At 43.8% G+C, this 25,417-nt stretch overlaps 1 protein-coding gene across 10 annotated transcripts; it reads right to left on the reverse strand.

The window, feature by feature from the left end:
- Nucleotides 1-249: 249 nt before the first annotated feature.
- On the reverse strand, nt 250-20,455 carry LOC116841449 (disks large homolog 5). Of its 10 annotated transcripts, none has more exons than XM_032809390.1 (14): nt 20,210-20,455; nt 18,854-19,098; nt 17,864-17,881; nt 17,185-17,332; nt 16,585-16,933; nt 15,966-16,385; nt 14,363-15,454; nt 13,595-14,210; nt 12,119-13,441; nt 10,334-11,285; nt 9,577-9,824; nt 9,251-9,480; nt 8,842-9,061; nt 250-8,513 (listed from the first exon to the last, which is right to left on the reverse strand). In XM_032809390.1, the coding sequence occupies exons 2-14, from the start codon at nt 18,894-18,896 to the stop codon at nt 8,407-8,409; spliced, it is 5,766 nt and encodes a 1,921-aa protein (XP_032665281.1). In that variant the 5' UTR covers nt 18,897-19,098; nt 20,210-20,455; the 3' UTR covers nt 250-8,406. The 10 variants fall into 10 exon arrangements, with proteins under 10 accessions (XP_032665281.1, XP_032665280.1, XP_032665277.1 ...); XM_032809389.1 differs by having other exon boundaries at nt 12,119-13,444; XM_032809386.1 differs by having other exon boundaries at nt 12,119-14,210.
- Nucleotides 20,456-25,417: the final 4,962 nt, after the last annotated feature.

Genomic DNA, 25,417 nt, shown 5'->3' on the forward strand with positions numbered 1-25,417 from the left:
CATATATATATATATATATATGCTCGAAATAACTCTGTTCAAAGCAGATAAGGCTCGTGAATAAAATACGCTACTTTTTTTATACTACTATACGCTTTTCTCGTGTGCTCGCGCTCATCACCCGCACCGCCGACTTTAATTACAACCGATTACAACAATTGAATCGCGATTAATAACGCGATTGACAGCTATAAATTGTGGAGATTTAATGGAATACGTCGTCGGGATCGCCGAAAATAACGTGCACGCTTCGTTACAATCGACTTTATTTTCCTTGCTTTCCCTCTACATATCCGACAATATTGTCGCGCGTTTTACAAAGAAGAAGGTTCACAAATAGTAACGATCCTTAAGACATTAATATTTTTTTAATCAGTTTTTTTTGTAATTTTTGTCATTTTGTTTCGTTTCGAGCATTCACGCGTAGCGCTGAATGTATAACTCAATAATAATACCGATTATCTTGTACATTCATTAATGTGGTATTACAAACGTCATTAATTGTTCGTATTCCGTTGTGTATATATATATATATATATATATATACATACACACACATATATATATATATATACACACGTGTGTATGTACATATCATATATATAGCACGTGTACAGGATGTATCGGACCTGAGTCGATGCGCGATACCCTGTACATTTTTACATATATCCTAGAAAATATACGCGTTTTTTCTTTTCATTTACGTATAATAACGCGCGTATATTATATGTATAACGATACATTGCGTAATGACATAATGTGTATCTTTATAAATACGAGCTAAAACATTTGGTATCAAAACCATTGCAGGAAGAAGAAAATAAAACGTCTTCGAAAATGTGTGTACTATCTCGTAATACCTCTCACTCTCGTCAGCGCCCTTCTCTCGTTACTTTGTTACTTGTGTCGGAGTGTCTCGACGGTTTCTGGATTGATTTGTCATATTATACTGTCGCGTATGCACAACAAGGGGAATTCTTCGACCGAGTCCCTCGGCTGTGAATTTACGCAAAAGATCGCCAGCTTTCACGAGAAATATATGGAAACGATACCGAGTAACAAGATATTGCACGATTGTTATATAGATTCACAGTAAACAATTATTTGTAACACACACGGTAAGAAACACCATAAAACTTATAACAATTCATTGAGTTTTGATTCTTATAAACGAGCAGGATAACTGTTTCCCTTTCTCGTTTTCTTTCTCTCTTCTTTTCTCCCCTTTTTTTACTTAGGTATATGGCAGAAAAGAAGCAGGAAGACGCGATTCAACAGCGAAAAAAGTACAGAGCGCCGTCGTGTCTCCTCGAGCAAAAGACGTTTTATTTTCGGGGTGTAAGAAAATTCGCTCGAGACGAGAATCACGTGCTTGTGCTCGACAGAGACACGCCCGATTCGCTGTCCGTACCAACACACGAAATAGTTTACCTTCGATCAGATTGTCTAATCTAAATTTCGTTCTGTTCCGTGAGTTACAACGTCGTCCACCAGCTAAAATACCAATTCGTATAAAAAATATTTCTATTTCTTGGCACAATCACAAATTTCGGTTTGCACCGTGTATTAAACACCGTGTGTGATGCGTATATGTGTGTATGTATGTGTGTCAGTGTGTACATGTGTATCAATTATGTTTCTTTTGTCAACAAATTCTAAATTGCCTATGTAATATTACTGAGCTGCCTATTATTCGACACTTTCTCGCTTCACGGAGAATCGCAGTCATCATTCCTGAAAGATCCCCTCTCGGATTTTTCCTCAAAGTCAAAGAAACGCGTAATCAAAACATCTTCGATAAATTCACTGTGCTCGGTACAATAACGTATGAGTGTGTATTAATTGGAATATATCGTCAGTCCAAAAATTCATCGAGTATATATAGTGAGAAAACGATTGTCTTGAGAGTTATTGACAAGAATTAGCTACATTCTGCATTTATACGACGCTAATTAGTATCGCAGAAATATATAATTTACGCGTGCGTTTGAGTAGTTTAACTTGGATAGTGATTATCGTATTATTATTATTGTAACAAAGGACACACACAGTGATCATATTAAGACCAACGCGCCTCTAATTAACCTGGAAGTGTCTGAACTGCTTAAACTTGTGCACTTGTGTGTGTTACGAAACTTCCTACACATGAATCGCACGGTATCGGACTGCGTGATGAACAATATAATTTGCGTGTAAGTTCAAGATGGTGATTCGTAGCACAAAGTTTCGTAACTGCGAATAGATCGTGCCGTCGACCGCGCACTCGCGGCATTGCTCATCTACGATAACAATTTGTAAATATCAGCGGGAACGATGAGCTTGCCGAGAAAGAACTCGACGTAGTGTGAGCGGTCCGCCGGGATCTAATTAATTAATTAACACGATTCTCGACTAATAGTAGAAAAGTTGGTAAAACGACGGTCTCATTATTTCGGAAGCCCTCCTCGGCAGGGCGGCAGCAGCGGGTATTACATATTATTATCTCGATCGGCTCGTTTTTCGAATTGCCGATTGACATTATTAATCGCCAATATATAACACGAGTCTACATAATGTACGACGCTTTAACTATGTAACGCGAACCGCTTCTCCCCTATCATATCGAGTTAACTGGAGCGGAACATTTTTGCAAAAAATCGCGCACGTCGGAGTTAATCGAGCGTTCTTCTTTCCTTCCACAACTCATGATAACATTCGTTCGTGATTAAAACAGACAGACGCACGCATGCCCGCGTGTGTGTGCTTCAAAGGAACTCGATTCTTTCTTGCTATCTTTTCACGCAAACATCTGGGAATTTATTTAATGTGGCGTGTAACCGCGGATTACCTCCGAGACGACATAAAAGGGCTCAGACTCTTATGTAGCCTTGACCGAGATCACTCGGTCCCTCCCTCACACAGGGCGTCCAGTTTTCACTGTGGGAAAATTTCCCAGGCAACATAGATGTAAAAATATTCTAATCTTTTAGTATTTTCTTCACGATCAATAATTGGAAATAGATAGTCTTTCTGAGATTTTCTTTGCGAACGTGAGATCCTTGATCCTCAGTTTTACAATCAAGAACACGCAATACTTGTATCACAAAGAAGAAGAGGGAGACACCGTGAGGGAGAGAAGTACAAGGCAATCCACGTTTACGCAATATCCGCTTAAAGTTTCTTCAGAGATGTTCACTTCGAGTTCGTTTCTTCCGCTTCGCGCATAACTACAAAAATGCATTTCTCTATTTCACTTCTCCTGTTTACTTTCGCGCCTGCAAAAGTGATTATATATGTCTCTTCTTAACTTAACGCGAGTATCGTTACGCTCGTGATTCATTTCACAACGAGCCTCGCCGCAATATTCAAAGATTGAACCATAAAATCGATCGTGAGAAATGAACGCACTCTGTATATCCGATCAATTGAGTTGGCGACCGCGCGAAACTTCGTACGGAGAAACTATTCCGTCAGGGACCCTATCGAGCATGCTTGTCAACCTTCGGGTTATGCATTGATTAATATCACACTTTAAAGTATGCGCGAAAAACTATTTCCGCTTAAAGAGACCCGAGACCGGCGAAACGATACGCACCGTTCTGGTATCAAAACCGCGTGATATTTTTTTTCTCCGCGTTCCCTCTCTCGATTTCCAATACTGATAACAAGGTAATACTGTTAGAACGCGCCGCCCGTCCGAATTTTAACAATCGATACAGTTTAGTATCGTTTATCGAATTCCAAAGAACCGGCGCGTAGCGCCGCCGAACTCTTCGCGAAATTACACCGTCGCAGAATTTACAAGACAAGATTGAGGACGAGTGCAGAAGCATTGTATAAATATCGTGCCATGTTGTTAAGTAAATTTCTCTCTATCGTTAATCGCTGTCGCACAATTACTTCCGCGACATCGCAATTCCAACGAGTATCGTTGCAACACGAGCGAGTACACAGTTTTCTGCGGAAAACGAGTTCACGCGGCTCGACACATACACGAACGGAGAGACAGAGAGACGGAGAAAAGAGAAAGCCATGCGTATGGCGTTTCGCCCGTCCGCGGCGGCACGTGTAGTAATACGTAGATACAAAGTCGACATAAATCGTGAGGACAGTTAATAGATAGAGACAGTGACGCTAGAAAATGCGGCGACAGACGACGCTGATTACTTATCAGAGACAGATGCGTTGATAATTCTCCCGTGCGCTTAAGCTCGTAAACTCACTCGCGTGACTGCGGCGTAAGCGATTTGTTCTTTCGCGGGCTGTTGAAGCGTGCGATTCATCACGCGAACGAGAGGCTACGCCTCTTCGAGTGTCAGATGAGACCAGGAGTTTGCGAGCGTAAAACGCACGGAAAAGACCATCCCCTCGTGTCTGTCTGCACATTATCGGACGATTAGTGCGATGGAGGATACAACACACACAGGTTGTTCATCATAGAAAACAGCGGAGAATACTAACGAGGACTAGTCACGAACGTGCGCGTCGCTCTTGGCTCGTACAGGGTAAGATCGGCCTCACGAGAGACGATCTCATGACGATGGTGTAACAAACTCGGCAATTTTTATCTAACTATAGTCGGTACAAGAGGACTTCGTAAAACGTGTTAACAAGATCGCTCTTTTCGTGCGTCGTATTGAGAATGAACAACATTGAACATTTCGACGATACTCTCGCTTTGCCATAAAAAGTATAAAAATTAGCGCCCTGTACGATAGAGCGATGTCACACGAGCGCGTTTGTATTGTTTCGTCGAAGAAAGTGTGCTTCGAAAAGTGCAAATATAGAGACGGACCTTGTGTCTATGTTCGTTCAACGGATGAATCTCTGGTTACTACTCAGTGGCGTATTTCAGCGGCCGAGTCGTCGGACTCGACTCGTTCCCGCAGACTGAAATCGCGGATACAGCATTTTTTTTCCCTATATTATGGTCGCGTATACATCCAGTTACAACAGTTGTTTCCTCATTCTTCTCTAAATCACGTGTTTACGATGAAAAATATCGAGAGAGTGCGTTGTTATACATGTAACATTCATATCTAGATGTGTATGTGTGTGTGTATATATAAGTATTGCCCAAAATATGTGTTTTATATCGTGTATATATATGTATTTATAATATATGTATGTGTGTAAATATATATGTAAAAGGATTGTTAAGTTGATATGTCATCGAAGGAGTAACATTACGTGTATCACAGTGCTGTGATTGAGAGAGAGTAATTAATTTGCAATATAATTCTTTAATTTTCTTCCGTTTGTTTTTTTGCCTAGTTCTTCGCCTGCGCGTTCGATCTTACCGCGAGAGAGTGTGATCGGTTCTCCAAGAGAGGATCGAGATTAGACCTATTCTTTTTTGAAGAACTTCCTGAACAGTAGTGTACATTGATCCTGTAAGTTAGAGTGAGTGACGTAATATACTTGTTTCACTCTAACTTATTGCAGCAGTGTATACCAGCTTAGGAAGTTCTTCGGAAAGATCAGACCTTTTGTTCGCTGAGATTTCGGCGCGAAATCTCCAGACGATCGTTCGTGAAATTTCTTTTTCTCGTCGCACGATTACTTTTCTTTTTTGCTTCACGTCTCTGCGTTGTTTGTTCTCTTTAAAAGTTTCTACAGCCACCGTACAGCCACCATTTTATTGTTATAAATCGTAAATTTCGTTCTTTCTTTCTTTCCTGTATATCCTTCGTCGTTACGAAGACACCAACCAATCGATGCTTGGTCCCTCTGTACATATTTAAATACGAGCGCGTTCTCTACTGTGTGAAACACACAGGGGGCAATCTGCCCTAGTCTGATATATATCAAAAAGTATATCTATCGCTTTTCTGTATTATAAATGCGCCAACGCTATAACCGGCATCGGCATAAATTTAATCACAATCCCTGTATTAAGTTAACATTAACGAGTTTTTTCTTTAGCTTTTTTGGTCTCGCTTCTTTAACTTACGTCTAGATATTGTCTCGTTGAAAAAGAAAATTTCGCGATGAAACGACAGGCTCGCTTGCTCGGCGTGCGCTCCTCTTCTCACTCATCGTAAATTATATTACCCGCAACAGATATATCCCTAAATTCGCGTAGATAATCACTACAAACAATCATACCGAATTGAGTATTGCCGATCACGTCGCGATTGCAAGCCGATCCTCGCGGCGCGTGATAGCGGTTTATAATTTTGACCGACGTTACCGCTAACGCTCATCAACGCGATTTTAAGCAAGAAAAAAAATAATATTTTGTCGTGTATAAATTTTCTTTTACATCACGGATGTACTTTGTATATTGCTCTGTCCGATTGATAAAAAAAAAAAAAAAGGAAAAAGAGAAAGACTCGTATCTTCGTCCGTATTACGAAATCACCGGTTCAGGTACAGATACGGCTAACTGATACGTCACTAAAAAGATACGTCACTAAATTAATATTACATTGGTTTACAAAATATCCCCTAAATAATTCATCTCGTTATCGCGACACTGTGTATATGTGTGTGTAGAAAAAAAACGTATACAAGTAATATTATCATAAGAATGTAAACAAATGTTCGCGGATATACATGTGGATCTTTTCGAGTCCACGATAGATCCTTTCTGTTATTTTCCACGCGTACGTGTGTATACACACACACACACACACACACATACACACATACATGCACATATATACATATATGTGTGTATATACATGTCACATATATACATATATGTGTATATATATGTACATATATACATACATACATATTTATGTATGTAATATATATGTGTATGTATGTATATACACACACACATATATATATATATATATATATATATGTATGTATATATGTATGTATATATAAGCTCGTTTAAAAACAGCATGTGTCGTAAAATCGCGATACGAAAGCTCCGATCTCTCAGACGTAAGAAAGCAATCGGATTACTACGTTACGATTACACAAACGTAATATGTGTTACGTTGATTTCGATTTCGCTCAACCACTACACGTATTTACAATTCGGTTAACAGGAACAGGAGTGTTGTCGCGCGTCAATTCCATCGCTCTTTCTTTGCCGAAGAACTCTTCTCTCAATTCCTTAATTTATCGCGACTGTATTTGCGCGCGCGTACGTTATTAACCCCTCAAACACGTTTAAATATACGTTATGTGCACGCGATAGATGTGCCCTTTTCTTCTTTGCCAACTTATCGTTGTTAAAAAAATAGCATAAAGCAATATACAACTTAAGTGTAAACCTCTGCATAATATAAACTAAGAGAATTAGTGGACAAACGCGTATATAAAATTGCGTAAATAAATTATATACATATAAGTAACTCTCTTTAATATACACACACTTTATATAAATATATATATATTTATTTATATATGTATAGCTTATATAGTTTATATTGTGTGTGTTTCTCTTTCTCCCTCTCTTCCTCTCTATACAGTTTCTCACTACTTATTATAAAATAACCAATTTCTCGATACACGCCATCGAAACTTGTTTCTGTACATCGATTTTGGTCTGAGGGGTTAATCGACGCGATGGCCATCGAAATGACCGTAACGTGCTTATCCTCTAATTAAAACATACGATTCGTCAATATTAATCCACCAATCTTTCTTTTTTTCGAACGGGCCGCAATACGACGAGTGTCTTCACATCTAGCGATCTAGCGCACTGATCCACTCATGGTCTCTTACGAATCATTAGTTTTGCGTAATTCTTATAGCTGCACTTCCCGTTGCATTGCTTGACATTTACACGCGATCGAAGATCGAAGCGGACTGGCTATTGAGAGCGCGAATCGTTTGATACTTTCAGGCAACAAGCGAATACTCGGATTAAACAGAAAAAGGCAAACAAAACGAGCATCTAATTGGTAAATCACTCAACTTCATTGAACAAATAAAATGCAAAATAAAATATAATCCTTTACGGTAGAGCCGGTTCCAAGAGATCGTGTTCACGCGCGTATTTATGTAGTTTCTATTATAATTTTAGCGATCACAGATGTGAGCTATTACATGTAATATACCGAAAAGAATTCAGACAACTAGAAGAAGGATAAAAACGAAGAGTTCAGTTTTTGTTAAACGGCGACCGAGAGAAACGCGACGGCAACCAAAGTACGTGCCAGTTTTGCACTGCAAGATTTCAACGAGCTAAATGGAAAGTTGAAGCAAGATGGATTACCGTTGCGAGAATCGTTATCACAACCAAACTGAATGAACAGCACGATCGGTAGCGGCGATTCGTCGAGCGAAGGATCCGCAGACTGCGTCACATCCTCCTCCTCCTCTTCCTCCTCCGCCGAAAAATCAAGAGACCATAAATAACGAAAGAATCGACTGCAATTTTGCGTATACGCACGACGTAAGGGCCCCCTGGTGGAATTAGATTGACTTCCACTGCGGCTTGTGGGGGCCCCCCCTTTTGTGTCAGGGACCCCCTTTAGGAACCCACAGAGCTTTGCTCTGTTCATCATCTACGGAGGCTTTCATTTGCGTGCATATGTACGCCACATTCACGCCCGCTGGAATCACAGCTGAAACGATTGCCATAGCGTGAATATAAACGTTGAATTTCGACACGTGACATTTATCTCATCAATCGACTCGTTTAAATACTTTGATATTGGCACTTTATAGAATCAATTTGTTTGATCGTTATTTGTCAAATCTTCGATGCAAGTCGATAGGTCGGATATATTCGGAAGTCAAATGCAACAAGAAATGTCCCGAAAAATCGGAACGTTTGTTCGTCAAAAGTGAAACTTATCGCCTTGTGTACCGTCTAAATAACGATAAAGCGCGCACAGTGTGCCTATATATCTTATATACACGCGAATAAAATTAGAAACACTATTTTCTTACCGGAGATGTAGTGCTTATACTCCGCTTCCATCTTGAGCGCCTGTTCGTACATCTCTTTCGCCGCCTTTGTACTAATTTTGTCGCTCGGGTATCTCGAATCCTTCACCTCTTTGATTTGCGTCCTATCCTTGAACTTGATCAACAGGACGATAGGATAAATTTGATGTCTGTGCAGCCTCTCGATGGAAGCGATTGACACATCCAAAATACAGTGCGTATTCTGTAAAAGAAAACATGTATACAGTAAAAGAATGCAATTGTAAGTGTAAAAATGTGTTTAGACGACCAGAGCAACGAATGATGATGATATTGATGATTATTTTTGTGTATTATTTCTTCGTTACTCTTACTTATTATATCAGAATAATTTCTCTCCAAGTATGTTGTATGTATATGTGTGTAGTCTTACCCTCTCACATATATCTTTGACTGCTTGCACTGTCGTACACTCAAAGTAGCTGCCCTTCTTTCTATAATCCACGTAGAGTGAATCACGTAGACCTTGCTCCAAGGTGGCCTGTGAGCAGTGCATCGCCTCCGCCAGGCACCTGGTGAACTGATTCGGGTATTCCTGCAAAAGTTTCGTTACCACGCATTCGCTGAGGGGGCCGATAATCAGCACAGGTCTCAGTGTAGGATCTGCGAATCAAAACGAATGAAAAGTCGGAAATACATTAGTGACATAAATGTGAATTTACGTGTTGTATATTGAAACGATATAAAATCGATACGTACAGTCGAGTCTCTCGACTCGCTGATAACTCGCAGGAAGAGTGTCTTCGTTCAACGTTCCGCTATCACTGTACCATCCCAAATTGACTCCCGTGAGATGCGACAGTTCCTTGCTGTCTCTGCTGCTGGACGATCGCTGCTGCTGCTTCTTTCGACGGAAGAAGCTCCTCCTCGCGCTCGTGTTGCTACGCTTGCCAGCGTCCTGCTCCAAATCGCCCAAGGACCGTCGTAGAAGTAGCTCCTCCTCAACTCTGAGGATAGATCACGCCCCGTTTAAGTCGCACTAATTGCCACAAACGTTTATCCGTCGTGCCCTACTTCGTTCCAAAATACACCACGCTATCGATCGTGAGCTATTAATGTATCGGATCGAGTCATAAATAACTTGCGACGTAGATAGCAAATACTAAAAATTTTTTTATGTCTATATGCAGAACAAATCGATAAGCTGCCTCAACTAGATAAGAACAATCGTTGCGAACGCATATTGACGGAACATTGTTTGTCTATTCTTGTGAGTACTACACGTTACCGAGTACTTCGACCTCTCTTGAGATTACTCTATGTTTATTAGATATGTACACTCTATATTAGAGTTTCATTACGAAATATCAAAGGAAAGAAGTAGATTGTGAGAGAGAGAGAGAGAGAGAGAGAGAGAGAGAGAGAGAGAGAGAGAGAGGGGGGAGAGAGACACGAAAGTTATTCTCTTGTACAGTTATTCACGCAGCACCAATTAGTCATAGCGTTTATAACTTACTTGAACTTGCTGGGAATGATTCCACAAGTTTGCCTACGACCGGTCTGATCGACGATCCAAGCTCGCCAGTGACCCGGTGTGCCGTTGAACATGGTGTTGTCCACGTACAATATGTCATCTTTGCTGAAGCGCAGCTGCAGGCTGTCACCCACCTCGCCGACTCGGTCGAACAACGCCTTCACGTAGAAACTATCGCCTGGCTTGTCTTTCACCTCGTTGTACCGTTCAAGCAAATACTGGGCGACCAGTGTCACCTTGTCCGCTGGTCGTGCCAGTTCGAGAGCGGCCTGTTCAGCGGTCGCTTGTCTTAAATCCACACCGTTGTACTCCAAAATCCTGTCGCCAGGGAACAGGCCGGCCTCCTCCGCGAGACAACCCGGTTGAACGGAATGCACGAAAATACCGACGCCATTCCCGCCCACGAGCGAGATGCCGAGATTCGAGCACTTCCTGGTCTCAATTAGCAGATATCGCGGCTCGATCCCCGGCGGCGGCTTCCTGTTCTGCTCCTCCTGCGTCGGGCTCCTCATCGCGTTTTGCCGTAGCATCTGCGCGCGGTTCAGTCGGTCCAGCGTGGCCGCGCTGCGCAACTCCGGCTTACGGATGTTGATGTCCAATGACGCGGATGGCCGCATCTCGCGCTCCCGTTCCTGCGTGCTCCTCACATCCAGCGACGCGGACGGTCGCATGTCCCGCTCGACGCGCAGCGTACTCATTGTGGTGTTAGTGCTGGTGATGGTGGGCGCGGCGGCACCGGTGGTGGTGGTGATGGTGATGGTGGTGGTGGCGTCGCGTTCCGGTTCGGCCGGCTCCAACGTTTCGACCGCGCTCTTTCGAGGTGCCTCCGGGCTGTTGCACGGCGTCGGCGAGCCGCTACGGCTACCGGTACCGGCCTCCCCATCGCCGGCTTCCGACGAACTCGAGGACCCTGAGCCCTCCAGTTCGGTATATTCTTGTAAAGAGAAAATCGTTGATATTATGCGAAACTTACCGAAATACACTAGTAAAATTTGAAAGGCGTCTGAAAAGTTAAAACATTTATCTCTCTTAATTCTTATGTATCTACCAAAAAGATATCTTTTACATATAAAATTTTTTTTATTTATGAACAATGAAAAATAAGATCGAATAAAAAGAACCAAGTTTCAGGATTATATAAACTCTGTTGCACAAATCGCAAATCTGCAATCGAGACTGATCTCGACAATCTGACGCAGAAATTTCAACTACAAAATTCAGACAACAATAAAATATCGAAACTAAAACGTCGTTTTAGTTAGTCGTTTGTGTGAGATGAATCAATTTCTCGAGATACTTGCAAAAACACTCAGTTGCAAAATATGAGTATTTTTCATCGAAAGATTAAGTGATAATTAGTACTATGCGGCTTTACAATCGCCCAATTAAACTGTCTTTGCGAACTTGTTTTACAAAAACAAGTGAAATTAAAAAAAATACAAGAATTGCTGCAAAAATCACAGTAGTTGGTTTGCCATATACAACCCTGAAATTACGTTTGTTAAACTCGGCTCGAGTTATCTCGATCTTTTTCATCTTTTTTATAGTGGACAAATGAACGGAATATAAGAAAGATGTGCTAGAGAGAGAAAAACAAAGAGAAAGAGAGACAAACACAAGACAAGAGAAAGTGCAAGTAAAGAGCATTCGTATCGTTCGTGAAAGACATGCCGGAAAAACCCTAACAAAGCGCGCCTCCGCAATCGTATCGGAGAAACTGGAAAAAAAAAAAAAAAGCGTGTTCCTCGCGGAACACGCGGTACTCACTATCCGGACTATACTGCACCAGCATGGTGATTGAGTTACCGCACTGACGCAGCACGTTGGCGGCCAACTGGTAAGTCGCGCTCCTCATATTGATGCCGCACACCTCGAGCAACTGATCACCAATTTGCAGGCCTACCTGCGAGGCCAGACTGTGCTCGTACACGGTGGAAACGAACACACCGCCACTCTCGAGACACGAGATCTGAATGCCCAACGGCTCCACGGACTTGTCTATGTGGACACGCCGCAGCTCACCGGGAGCCGGTGGTCTCGACTGCGAGTAATCGTATTCCGGCATGCTAGCGCTAGCGCGCTTCGTGCCACTGCTACCTCTCACTGTGCCACCGCTGCCACCACCGGTACTGCCACTGCCGGTACCGCTGCCGCTACCTGGGCTCAGTACTTCCACGTGGAACGTCGGCATAGGGCTGCCTCTCTCGGAGGTACGTTCGATGCTACCGGTGGATAGCTTGCCGACGCTGCTCTTGGACGTGACGCTGGTGTTGGACGGTATGCGTATACGCTGATCCTCCTTTCTACCCGGCAACGTGCCGCCCTCGTATCCATGCGCGTAGGCGGACGGCACGTCGCACGACGGTATGCCGAGCGGCAGGGCGCGCGTCTTGTGGTGATAGTGCAGGTCTACGGAGGGAGTGTGCATATGACCAGCGTACATGGCGGTGGTCTGTGGCGCAGGACTGTACGGGGGCTCGAAACAGTAAGAACGTGCGTCGGGTAGCCCGATCGACTCGCCAGACTGCGCGGATGGCAGTGACGGCGGCGAGGGGTAACGCGAGGACAGGGAATTCGGCTGCGGATGATGCGAGTGATGCGGATGCGAGTGCGGCGGCACGTACGAATGGGGAAACGGAAAGTTACCGGCTGCTGCTGCTGCTATCTGTTGGCGCGTCGGCCCGCCGACGACGCCGCTGCCGGTCGCGGAAGACGCGGACGATGAGCCACCGATGGCAGAGTAGAGCTGCGAGTGCGCACGATTGTGTTGCTGTAGCGCGGTCTCCGGTGTCTGCGTCTCGCTGCCGCTGCCGGCGGGTATATATTTTTGCGGCCGTTTGCTCGCGGCGGCGAAGTAGTCGAGATCGCGACCGGCGCCGCCAGACTTCAACGAGAAATCGATACTAGTCTCAGACGGCGCCAGGGCGGAGCCAAGTCGCGCCTCCGCCGCCGCGCTCTCGACAAACTCCGCCGATGGTGGCTTCTTGTCGATCTGGATGTCCTTGAACTGCACCGCCGCCGCCGCGGGTGTGAAGGAACGCTGGCTATAGAGCTGGCCGGACTTGGTGAAGCTGGGCAACGGCGTCTCCACTGCTTTGTAAACGGTATGCCGATTACTCACATTGGAAAAGCTGGTCAGGGGTGTGGGGTTGGAGATGCGATTGTAATTATGGCTATCGTATTTCGGCAGGATTACGCTCAAGGGGAATCTTTCTTTCGTTTTTCTCGGGTGTAATATAGTACCGGTCCCATTCTGTATCAGCGGACCGCCGCGCGCCTTTGGCCACGTGCCGCCGTTCTTCTCGTCCTTCTCCGCGCCGCGTCGTTTGCTGCGCTTCAGCACGCCGTTGTTCGCCTTCTTGTGGTAGCTGTCTATCACCGAATCCAACTCCGCTATCGCATCCTGCTCCTGCTCGTAAGTGTTCGGACTAGAGTTGCGGTGGCTCTTCTTTTTGTCGTCGCGCTCCTTACTGCCGTGCTTGCGGCCTCTCACTATGTCGATCTTCTCCCTAAAGTTGTCCCAGGCGTTGCTGATGCCACTCGATTTTTCGCCGCTTACGGACTTGGCCGCCTTGTACGCGACAGTTCGGTCGCCAAAGTTTGCCGAAAGGTATCGTCTCTCGTAGTCGTCCGACGAGGCCTTCAGCATCATTCTTTCTTGTTCGGTCTGCGAGCAGCTGTTCACCATCTTCTGCTTCCCCGCTGTGAAACCGTCTATCGTCATAGTTTCCGAACTGGCAGCCGAGGGCACGGGGATACCCTTCAGCGTCGTGATGGTCAGCACATCTATGGTGGTGTCGTTCAAAATGGCCATCGCTTCGTGCACCGAAGTTACAGTATCCATCGGCTTGCTGTTGATCTGAAAATCAAATTCGATATATGTTGAATATTCACTAGGAGAGAAAATATATCTAAATTTAGATTGGTATACATGGTTGATTGATATAATAGATTTTCTTTCTGAAATTAAGTTTGTGTATAACTCTAGAAATTTTACGTATCGCAACTTACGTTCAGCACTCTGTCTCCCACGGCAAGATTTCCGTCCTTAGCCGCCAAGCTGCCGGGTGATATCTTCGAGATGTAGATACCAAGCTCAAGAGTGATACCATGCGGTACGGAACCGACCGACAGCTGTGTGGTTCTCAGCGACCGTCTAGTGATTCGACGGCGCCTCACGATCATAGTCGTCGGTCCGACGGTACCGGATGAGCGCAGGGTCTCCATGATGATACGCGATGACACGGACGTACAGTCAACATTGTTTATCCGCGTGATGCAATCGTTTACTCGGAGCTTACCGTCAAAGGCGCTTCCCTGCGTTACCTGTGCTACATAGACGCCGTTGTCGTTCGGATAATATGGACTGTCGCGGCCGCCTACTAGGATCAGTCCCAGGTCGCGGTCCGCGTCCAAGTGGAGCCTGCCGGGCTCCACGTGTATAGAAATCATCTCCCAGTCGTTACCTTCGACGACGGACGCGTCGTGACCGCACGTCAGGCTCTGTGCCAACTGAGTGGTACGCAGAGCGTGATCGCCTGACTCGATCTTTTCCTTCAGGTCTTTCAGCTCCTTCGACGCTTCATTTCGCTGCTTCTTGATGTCGTCGGAATCGCGCAGCGCACTCGCCAACTCGGACACAGCACGGTCGCGCTCCTTTCGCAGTCTGTCGCACAGAGTCCTTATGCTCTCCCGTTCTAGCACTATCTTGTCGCGCTCGCTGAACGCCCAGTCTCGTCTCCTCTTCGACACCTCGGCTTCCTGAAGCGCCTCCTCCAGGTCAGTTTGCAGCGTGTCCACGGATTTCCTGAGCTTGTCTACTTCCAAGTTAGCCTGATCCAGATTGTCCATGCGTTCCTTATCCCGCTTCGCGTAGTCCCTGGTGTTGGTCTCCCTTTCGGCATCCTCCTTGATGACGCTGTCGCGTTCACGACTGTACGAATGCATCTCTAGGCGATGCTTGTAGTCTCTACTGGAGCCCTCCGAGTAGTCGCCGAACTTTTGTCGTAACTCATTGCACATCTGTAGAGCCTCGTCCCTGTCCTGCAAGGCGGACGAGATCTCCCTCTTCAACGTCTCGATTTGGTAAGACAACGTTTTTTTCTGTGAATAAACAGCGACGATATAATCGACGCGCGATAGCGTTACCCTAGATTACTTGCCCACTAGTAAAATTGCACGCGAGAGACACTTAATGACTCCTGGACGGACGCGAGAACGTGTCGTTTGTAAGAAATAACAACAGCTGTGAACTACCTCCCTATTGCGCGCTTACCGTTTCTGAAAAAAATGTAAACCCAGTGACAGGTATTCTTCCGCGTGAATCATCATCACCATCAACTTCTCACGTGCAGGAGTCATTAACCCAGAAGATAAAATCCTTGATAATCTAACGATGCAGATAAAAATGACAGATCTAATGTATGAGTATGTATGTATGTATCACGATAGAGTTAGGAAAAAACGATCGGAATCAAATATTATCTTCATTCGGTTCAGATCAAGACAAACGTGTCGCTTTTACTCACACAGTTACGAATATAGAAACGAAAAGAAAAGAGAAGTGTACGAGAGGAAATGTAAACACGCAGGATCACCGCTCGATGAAAGTTACCTCCTCCACGAGCTGCTTGTTCTGCGTCTCCAAATGCGTGACCTTCCCGTAAGCCTGCGAGAGATCGTCGGTGAGTTTCTCTATCTCTTTGTGCACAGTGTCCCGTTCGCCCATAATCAGACTGTACTCCTGAAGCGCGGCATTTCGCTCCTCCGTCAGTCTTTTCATGTCCTTGCTAGCCTTCATGCGCAGCACCATCGCTTGATTGATCTCCTTGACCGCCTCTTCGTGCTGCTGCTGGATCTTGGCGAGCGCCTCACGATATTCATTCCTCTCCCTAAGCGCGATGTCCCATTGACGTATCGCTGCGGTGCACTGCTGCTTGAGCGCGTTGCGTTCGCGTATCGCGCTGTTACGTTCCAGCGTCACCTGCTCGTAGTCGGTCTTCAGCCTAGTCGCCTCCTCCTTCGATAACTCTAGCTGCATTCATCGCACACACACGACTCTGCGTAAATGATTGTGTCCAACAATAATGAGCAACAATAACAACAACAATGACGACGATGACGACGACGACGACAAACGACGGGTGGGTCGGTCGGTCGGTCGGTCGGTCGGTCGGCACGAATTAAAGTGAGCGCGAGACACGGAGGCGAGAATAATACTACCAACTACTTGCCTTACTAACGGCAGACGAGTGAGACGCTATCAAGTCATCGTACCGTTTCCTGAGGGAATCGTACTCGTCCTTGACGGCGTCGTACTTTCGCAGCGCGGGCGGATAGTGCTGATTCATGGTATCGTTGCCGGCGGCGTCAGAGACGAGAACCTCTTGGTTCTGTATGCGCAGCTCCGACAACTCTTTCTGCAGCGTCTGGACCTCCCGATCCAGCCGTTGCTTGTCATTCGCCAGGTCGCCATACTTTCCCCGCAACGCGGAGCTCTCTTGCGACGCCGCTTCCAGTTGATTCATGACTGCTATGTGCTGGCCACGATAGTATTCCAATTCCTTCATAGTATGCTCACATCTGTTTCATACACAGATCTCTTTTTACATATACTGCCATTATTACGATCGTTCCGACGTAAGCTAAAAGCGTGGAGCTACAGAGAAAGAGAGAGAAGGGGGGGAGGGATACGAGAATGTTATGGAAAATGTGAAGACGCATACTCTACGGTAAAAATAAAACAAAAGAAAGAGGGAATAAAAAAAATAAACAATAAACAAATACACAGAGAGCAAGACCAGAGATAAAACAAAAAGTCAAAACAAACCAACCGTCTTATGGTATCGGAGTGCTTATGCCTAAGTAGCTGAAGTTGATGCATCGCTTGATCACACTGAGCCTGTAAACTGTCATAGTCACTACGACACTCGGGACCGCCAACAGGACTTCCGACACTGCCGTAGCTTCCGCTATCCCTCTCTGGTTTTGTATGTCACACGTAAGACAATTCCAACAGCACACACCAAATGAGAAAGAAAAGAAAAAATAATACACCGTATAACCTAATAATATAATGTAAAAGTGCATGCATGAAGGGAGATAGAAAAAAGAAATGGGGAAGAGAGAGAGAGAGAGAGAGAGAGAGAGAGATAAAGATGAAGAGGTAGTATTGGTAGTATTATTCTCGTGAAGATAAGACATTTCGTTTGATACATTGATACACCGCGATGTGTGGAAATACGAATTGAAGATGCGATAGCAGGGACAAAATTTTCAGAGAGGTGGGACTAATCGTACACGATAATCACACTAGTAATGTGATCGATTTCATTACACATTCTCAAACATTATGACGAGCAATAATGTAACAATGATAATACTAATAATAAGACGAATACAACAATGAAGTGTCAACATAGAGAATCTCTATCGAAAACGAGAAGAAAAAAGATATATATAGATGTGTCTGTTTGTGTATTTTTATAATATCTGTTTAAAAATAGCTCTTACCCATGTTAAGTGCACCATCTGGAAAATCAATAATAAAACACTTGTATTATATGCTTGAAAATTAGTACATACTAATCGCGGAGGAAAGAAGAGCGCGTAACGGAAGAAAAAGAGCGGTAATACAAAGTAAAAGTACCGAATCATTATCCGAATAGTGTGCGCGTTGCATTTCACAATAAAATCTAAAAGTCTAAAACGCCTTGTTACAGTAGATGGAACAACATAATCAAAGGTCTTGCGTGCTCCGGCTTTCACCAGGAAAGAAACTCTAGGTCACGCGTGCGGGCATAGTGTATCTCATTGTTTCCCTCGGTGAGCCAAATTAGAAGCGATGTGCTTATTGTATCGCATAATATCCGTGACACGCGTGTGCGGCGTGTTATTCCCAAATTTTTGCTATACTCCCCGAAGTACTTGAAATTAGCCGATAATATCGTGCAATCTTCTTGCGTGTTGGTAGAATCCAGAAGAAACTATACCATTCGGCGAGTTTTTAATTTTGCATCGCGGAAGCGAGATAGAATTTCTTTCGTCCTTATTCGTAATTGAAATAAATAAAACAACAAATAAAAAAATGAGAGAGAAAGAAGAACGACTAAATCGAGTTAGTTGATGAGATTATTATGTGAAAAGCGACTCGTGTTCGACATTGCGCTCCGAAACGAGAGCATCGCTGACGTATCTCACCTCGAGGAGACTTGTCGAGCCTCCGGCCTCAACGAGGGAGGGAGGGAGGGGGTGAGAAAAGTATAATTTTCCGATAAAAATATTTCTGTACGGCGACGGCGCCGACGGTAGCGACGGCGACGGCAACGGCGACGACGACGACGACGACGACGACGCGCACAGCGACGACGTGTCGTCCTGACGTCGCAATTAAAAATACAATGACGCGCTGACGTTAACCGCGCATATACGCGGCGTCGGCGAAGGAACGACACTATCGAGCGCGGTCGCTTGTGTTCTTCGAAAATAAAAATTGTCACTCACCGCTACTCCCAGCACTGTCCAAGGAGGATGCACCAGAAGCCATGCCTCTCGTGGATCAGCCGCGAGAAGAGAGAAAAAGAGAGAGAGGGAAAGAGAGGATAAGAAAGAGAGAGAGAAAGAGAGATGGAAGAGGGGAGAGCGGGAAAAAGAGAAGTGAGAAAGAGAGAGAGAGAGAGAGAGAGAGGAGACCGTCCTACCACGAACGCTTGTCGTCCAGCGGCGAAGTACGACGCGGCAGGTATCGCCTGGAAAAGTGTAGCCGTGCACTGTACTTCACGGAAGAGCGAACCCTTTGTGAATTACTAAGCGCAGCCTTCGGGATGACATTATGGCCACGTTACTATACGTGCGGTGCGCGGTGTGTGTGCATATCGCCGCCAATGCCGCGTTAGTATATATCGGGGTCGGGGGAGGGAGAGAGAGAAAAAACGAGAGAGAGAGAGAAGGAGGGAGAGAAAAGGGCGGAGAGAGGGGAAAGAGAGAGAGATATATATATATATATATATATATATATATATATATGTATGATATTGCACCTGGCGTACACGTACACATATCTTTTCTCCCTCCTGTTACCGTCGCTATCTGCACCCCAATACAGAGACACGTGTCGCACGTATCGTCCGGAGATTTTCTATGCATCATTTCTTCAACACGGGCGCGCGCTCAGGAGTATACGGGGAGAGTGAGCGAGTGAGAGAGGGAAATAAGATAGCGAGAGAGAACAAGACAGATGAGAGAGAGAAAGAGAGAGAGAGAGCGAGGCAGATGAGAGAGAGAGAGAGAGAGAGAGAGAGAGAGAGAGTAGCCAACTAACTAACCCAGCAACCGACACACAACGGTGCGGAACGTATGTTTTCCGAATGGACATAATAAATTAATCTACGTACGCCGATACACCAAGGCCTATGGTCTCTTTTTCTTTCTCTCTCTCTCTGCCTCTCTCGTGGACGAGAGATCGGCCGTACCGCCGCGGGTTGCGATTTCACGACTTCCTCGATTTCGCCGTGTCGTTCCCGGCGCGCAGTCCGTGCGTTCGTTCATCCGTCTATCCGACCGTTCCCGATAGCTCGCGAGAACATTCGACTTGGAACGCGCAGCGCTCCGCGACGAAAGTCTTCGTCATCGTCGTCGCGGAGGAAGAAATTTTGCGCCAACGATTCGTCTCGCCGAGATCTCCCGCGTGCTGGTGAGGACGACGACAACGTTTCGACGGTCGCAAATTCACGTCACATTCGGCTTGTTCTCGAACGAGTGATGTATCCGCGCCCGACGACGCAACGCACACACAAACGCACGCACGCAGGCAGGCAACACGCACACGCGCGCACCCATGTCGAATCTCTGATCGCTCACCTGCTGCACCAGCCAATCTGATAATTGGCCATTTTTGTTCCGCTGTCCCACCCGTCCGCCCGTCTACTTATCCGCTATGTACACGACCGAGCTTCAGGTACTCTCCCGTGTCGCCGATAACAATAAGAACGCGCACCAACTCCGCGCACGGCGCCCAGCGAGCTGCTGTTGCGCGCCGACTGCGGTCGGTCACCGAGACCGTACTATCGAAGCCCCGCTAACCGCGCGGCGTTGCTCTTACGGGAGTTTGCGTAGCTTCACAGATTCGTCGTGCTGCTTGTCGCGCCCTCTTGCGTATTTTACGACACCGGGGAACAGAAAACAACGCACGAGAGCAAGCGATAATGAGATAAAAATGCCGCCTCGTCATAAAACGAACAGGTAAAATTTCCTCAGACAATTATACGCTGCACGCTAAATTACACACACATTATCGTGAAAATGATATCGAGTATCGACGTTCGATTCGAAACCTTCACGCCGAGTCGATACTCGATCGACAACTCTCGACTTTCGAGTAACGACAACTCTCGACAATTTCGATATCTCTGCAAAGTGCATACTCGCGACGAAGACTGCGAAAGAGATTCTCTCTAGAAAATTTCAATTTTCACATTCGCGATCGATAAAATGTAGCCACTAAATTCTATCATATATAAAATATGCATTATCACTAATATTATTATTTGATAAAGCGATCTTTCAATTGTTTCGAGCAGTGTGATTTTTATTGCACGGCACGTACATATACTACAACTACAGTAAAGTAAATCGCATTGATTCGAAATATGCATTACATCGAAAGACTTTTTGTCTTTCTATTATCAATGTGTTTCTTATTTTGACTCACCAAACCGCCCATCAGGGTAGCCACATTCTACTTTCGTTTCTGGAATAGAAAAATGCCATTTTGCCGATTAGATTCGTGCATTGATGTAGATTTGAGTGAAGAAATTTGAAGAATTAAAAAAAAAATAAGCGCAATATTTTTCACGCTGAATGAATTTTTCAGAATGCATTCACATTTGGAATATTCAACTTTCCTTTTTCTTGAAGTTGCAAATAAATCTCTTAATCAGAACAAATCAAAATTTTTTAAATGGTGATGTTATTCAAGAAAAATTCTCCCCGCATGTAATTACGATTTAACGCGATCTGTGATTCCATTATTTCAAATTATTTCAATTTCGAGCAAGAGAATTATCAATCTTGTCGGATTTCTAATAACAAATGCTAATTAATGAAGCTCACCTTCGACCTAACCTTGCTCGGCCCAAGCCGGATCTTCCGGCGCAGCAGTCCCTAAGAGTTGATTGGTCGTCTTCTTTGTCTCTGCAACTCGATTAGGAACTCGATTCCAAACAAGAAAATTTTTAGTTTTGTCGGATTTCTCTTTATAAGTACAAATTAGTGAAGCTCACCTTCGAGCTGACTCAGAAAGGCCCGAGCCGAATCAATCTCACTCAACCTCGATACTCAAAGTTTCGCGTATATTTCCACTTCGAACACTCAAAACTGTATAAAATTATACAGTCTCATTGAATTCGATTGTCTAGGTGTGCTCGATCAGTGCGCTAATGCACAAGGAGATTGCGCCACAGAGATTGCGCCACAGAAAATACGCGATCGCATCACCCGCGTCAACAGATTTTCCGCCGGTCGTTAATTTTCGCAATTTTCTCCCTCGCGTGAGCTTGCTTTGCGATTGCATTTCGTAAAGTACAAAGTTCATGCCTCGTTATTAAATAAAATTCGATATCGTGCGGTACTTATGCGAAGCGATCTAACGTGATTACATAAACTACTCGCGAAATTAATTTCACGACCGTCGAAAAATTTTCAGTTTTCAATTTTTCACTTAGAGTTAGAGTTCCCTAGCGTGGGAGAATAGACAATGCTAACGAGCGTTGATCTTTCGCGAAAAATGCGATGTATGTAAGTCAGGCATGCGAGCAAATGTTTGTTTATTTACGCGGCGCGCGACGAGTTCCATCGAGAAAAAGGACAGGCGCCTCACGCGGTAACATTTTTTTCGCGTAAATTTTGAATAAATCTTTTTCTCTATCGTCGCAATTTTCATACTTCTCGATTTTTTATTCACTTTTGCGTTCGCGATTATACGTTTTAACAGATATGTGAATATTATCGTTCCATATTTGCGGAAAAGTCGAGAGCAAACTTTGCAGAAATATTGCGGAGATCTTATCCGCAAAAAGCAGTGCGGAATTGTTTTCGCAAAAGTATTGCGGAGCTATTATCCGCAAAATTATTGCGGAATTGTCTTCGCAAAAGTATTGAGGAGCTATTATCCGCAAAAATATTGCGGAATTGTCTTTGCAAAAGTATTGAGGAATTGCTATCCGCAAAAATATTGTAGAACTGTATTGCAGCCTACTACGCTGTACCATCGAAACGTTACATTAGAGGTATTCCGTGTCGTACGTGAGAATCTCGCACAGATTATTTCGCCCATGCGTCGAAAGATTTCGCGAGATCAGTCTTCGATTCGCCTCACGTGTTTCCTTCGCTCACGAATTCCATTTCTTTGTATGTAATTTGCGTGTATCAAAGCGATACATTATAACTCGATCGGACCGTTGCTGAATTCATCGCATATACTCGTCGTTTATCCGACATTTCCTCGAGGATGTAGTTCGTGATATTTCATACGCAATTTGCAACTCGGAGTGTATCCCCTAAGAGAGACGGAATTTTTGAAACCTTTGTTAAATTATCGCGGTCGGGAATAAATTACAGGCGACATGGGACACGAGGATCATTGCAGTGTCAGGTGCAGCGATAGAATGGCTGGTGAACTTTGGACACCGTAGGACGACGCGCAATGGTGAGCGTTCAATTTAGACACTCATATAGTAGACACAAAACGTCACTTTAAGTAGATTGCATGCATGTAGACGTAAATTACATTGGTTCGACGGGAAGTAAAGTAAAAATTAGAATTTGCAATTCGCCGGAGTTACATAAAAATAATCCAACCAAAGAATTTAGTTCTGAGATTTTCGCAATAGTTGAACAAGTCAAACATTTCCATTTCTTTAAGAGTACTGACTAGCTCAATCCTTAGAAAAATGTGCAAAGAGACGCAATTGGTAAAAAATAATAAAATTTTTCTTAATTCATTTCAAGTATCTATAAGGCTTGAATTTCTTTTGTTTGGTTTAAAAATATGTGAATGGAGTATCCATTGATAAAAGCTTATAATTTTTTGAATTGGGTCATAACAATGGCCAATTGAAATCTCGACTCGGCAGGCTTCTTTCTCGTTGGATTATTTCTTGATGATACATTAAACTGATATATTTCAACATGTCATATTTATATGTTTTGTATATAGAGTGTCCCGCGTAAGACTTACGAAAAAAAAATAAGTAGAACACATAAAAGTGAACAAAAATTATATAAGTAATTTTTCAAACAACTACGTAAAATTTCGAGATATTAATTAAAATAGTTGGGCATATCAGAGCGCGGCAGACGAGACATACGGTTCGCCGCAGCCAGCAAAGAAAATGGAAGAACGTACACGTACACGGACGCACACACGGAGCTACTCATTTCAATATGCCAAACGGTCCATCTCTCCGGCCTATAAGATAAGCCCGCGAGCAATCGTCCATTTTTTTCGCCGGCCGCGGCGAGCCGTATGTCGTCCCGCCTGCTGTGTCGTCGCGCTCTGATATGCCCAACTATTTTAATTAATATCTCGAAATTTTACGTGGTTGTTTGAAAAATGACCTATACAATTCTTGTTCACTATTATGTGTTTTACTTATATTTTTCTTTTCGTACGTCTTACGCGGGACACCCTGTATATTATATATGTTTTTTTATGTTCTATATATGTTTTATATATACTCTATGTATTCTCTATATGTATATACTATTTAATTAATATACTTTATAACTTGTTATGTCGTATTATATACGACATACTATCTCTTCGGAGATATTTTCTTATGCATACATGGTGTTTCTTGTTGACAAGACGACAAATTAAATTTCAACAAATTAAAGATAACAAATTAAATTATTAAGCCGAGATTCGAACCGATGTGTCTTGTGTTTCGCCCATAACGTTAGATTCATCGTAGATTAGTCCCGATCTACAATAGTAAGCTTTAAGCCGTAAGAAATTAACCAATCACAATTGATTATTCCTCTATAATTCGACTGTGATTAGTCAATTTCTTAAGGCTTAAAGCTTATTACACCTATTGTAGATCGGGACATCTATTCTGATTCTCGCGCATGCGCAGTGGTACCTATCTGCGCATGGGCCGAAAGTCGGTCATATTACTGCAGGTTAAGTCATATAGTGTTAGCGTGTAGAGCGCATTCTAGGGTAATTTTGCAGTCTTTTAAAGTATTTTTCGTGATTACTAGAGTTCAGTTTCGAAAAAGAAATGCGCATTTCGCCTTGCGTCGTCTCCTTGATGACAATATTTGTTGACGTATCTCTACTCCCTCAGTAGCACCCCCAGAATCTTAAAAATAATTTGCCAATATTCCAAAGTCGCGCCCATAACGTTAGATCTATCGTAGAATTATATTCGGATTCTCACGCATGCACAGTGGTACCTATCTGTCGGTCATGTTACTGCAGTTTATTAAGGTCATATATTGTTAGCATCTAGAGTATATTCTAGCACAATTTTTAACTAAATTAAATCTGATTTCTGCCGCGTTTCTGCTGTCACGCCGTGATGGCAGGCCATGCTCCAATTTTGCCGCGATTCTGTTGTCACGTTGTAATAGCATGTGTCGATTTTTGTAACGTTTTTGCTATCACGCCATGAAAAAATGATGTGCGTAATTTTTATTACTCTTCTACTGATACTTAGTGTTAGTAGAATATATTCGAATTTTACTGCATTTTTCGTCACATTATGTTACCAGACCGTGTTGTCAAAAACTAAGCTTAATGCGGACGCAGTGAATCGGAATCTGCGTAAAAGGCATGACCGAATTTGTTAGCATTATGCTGGCAAAGTGTTATTATTTGGCTATCTGGGAGGTTAATGTATACGCCGAAAGACGAGCGCACGGATCGATCTGCATTTGTTGCTTTGCGTTCTCTTTATTTTTTTATCTGATTGCAATACATATACATGGTCATATAGATGTATATATATATATATATATATATATATATATATATATATATATATATATATATATATATATATA

The sequence above is a fragment of the Odontomachus brunneus genome, unplaced genomic scaffold (assembly GCF_010583005.1).
Source record: "Odontomachus brunneus isolate Ranch 3 - 2012 unplaced genomic scaffold, Obru_v1 Obru_scaffold_015, whole genome shotgun sequence".
Classification (NCBI taxonomy): domain Eukaryota; kingdom Metazoa; phylum Arthropoda; class Insecta; order Hymenoptera; family Formicidae; genus Odontomachus; species Odontomachus brunneus.

Coding starts and splice junctions, on each gene's coding strand:
- LOC116841449 (XM_032809386.1), bottom strand. CDS start 18,896: ATGGCTTCTGGTGCATCCTCCTTGGACAGTGCTGGGAGTAGCG. Junction 16,386..16,584: donor ACTCGTCTGCCGTTAGTAAG/GCAAGTAGTTGG, acceptor CGATGAATGCAG/CTAGAGTTATCGAAGGAGGA. Junction 9,481..9,576: donor GCGAGTCGAGAGACTCGACT/GTACGTATCGAT, acceptor TTTGATTCGCAG/ATCCTACACTGAGACCTGTG.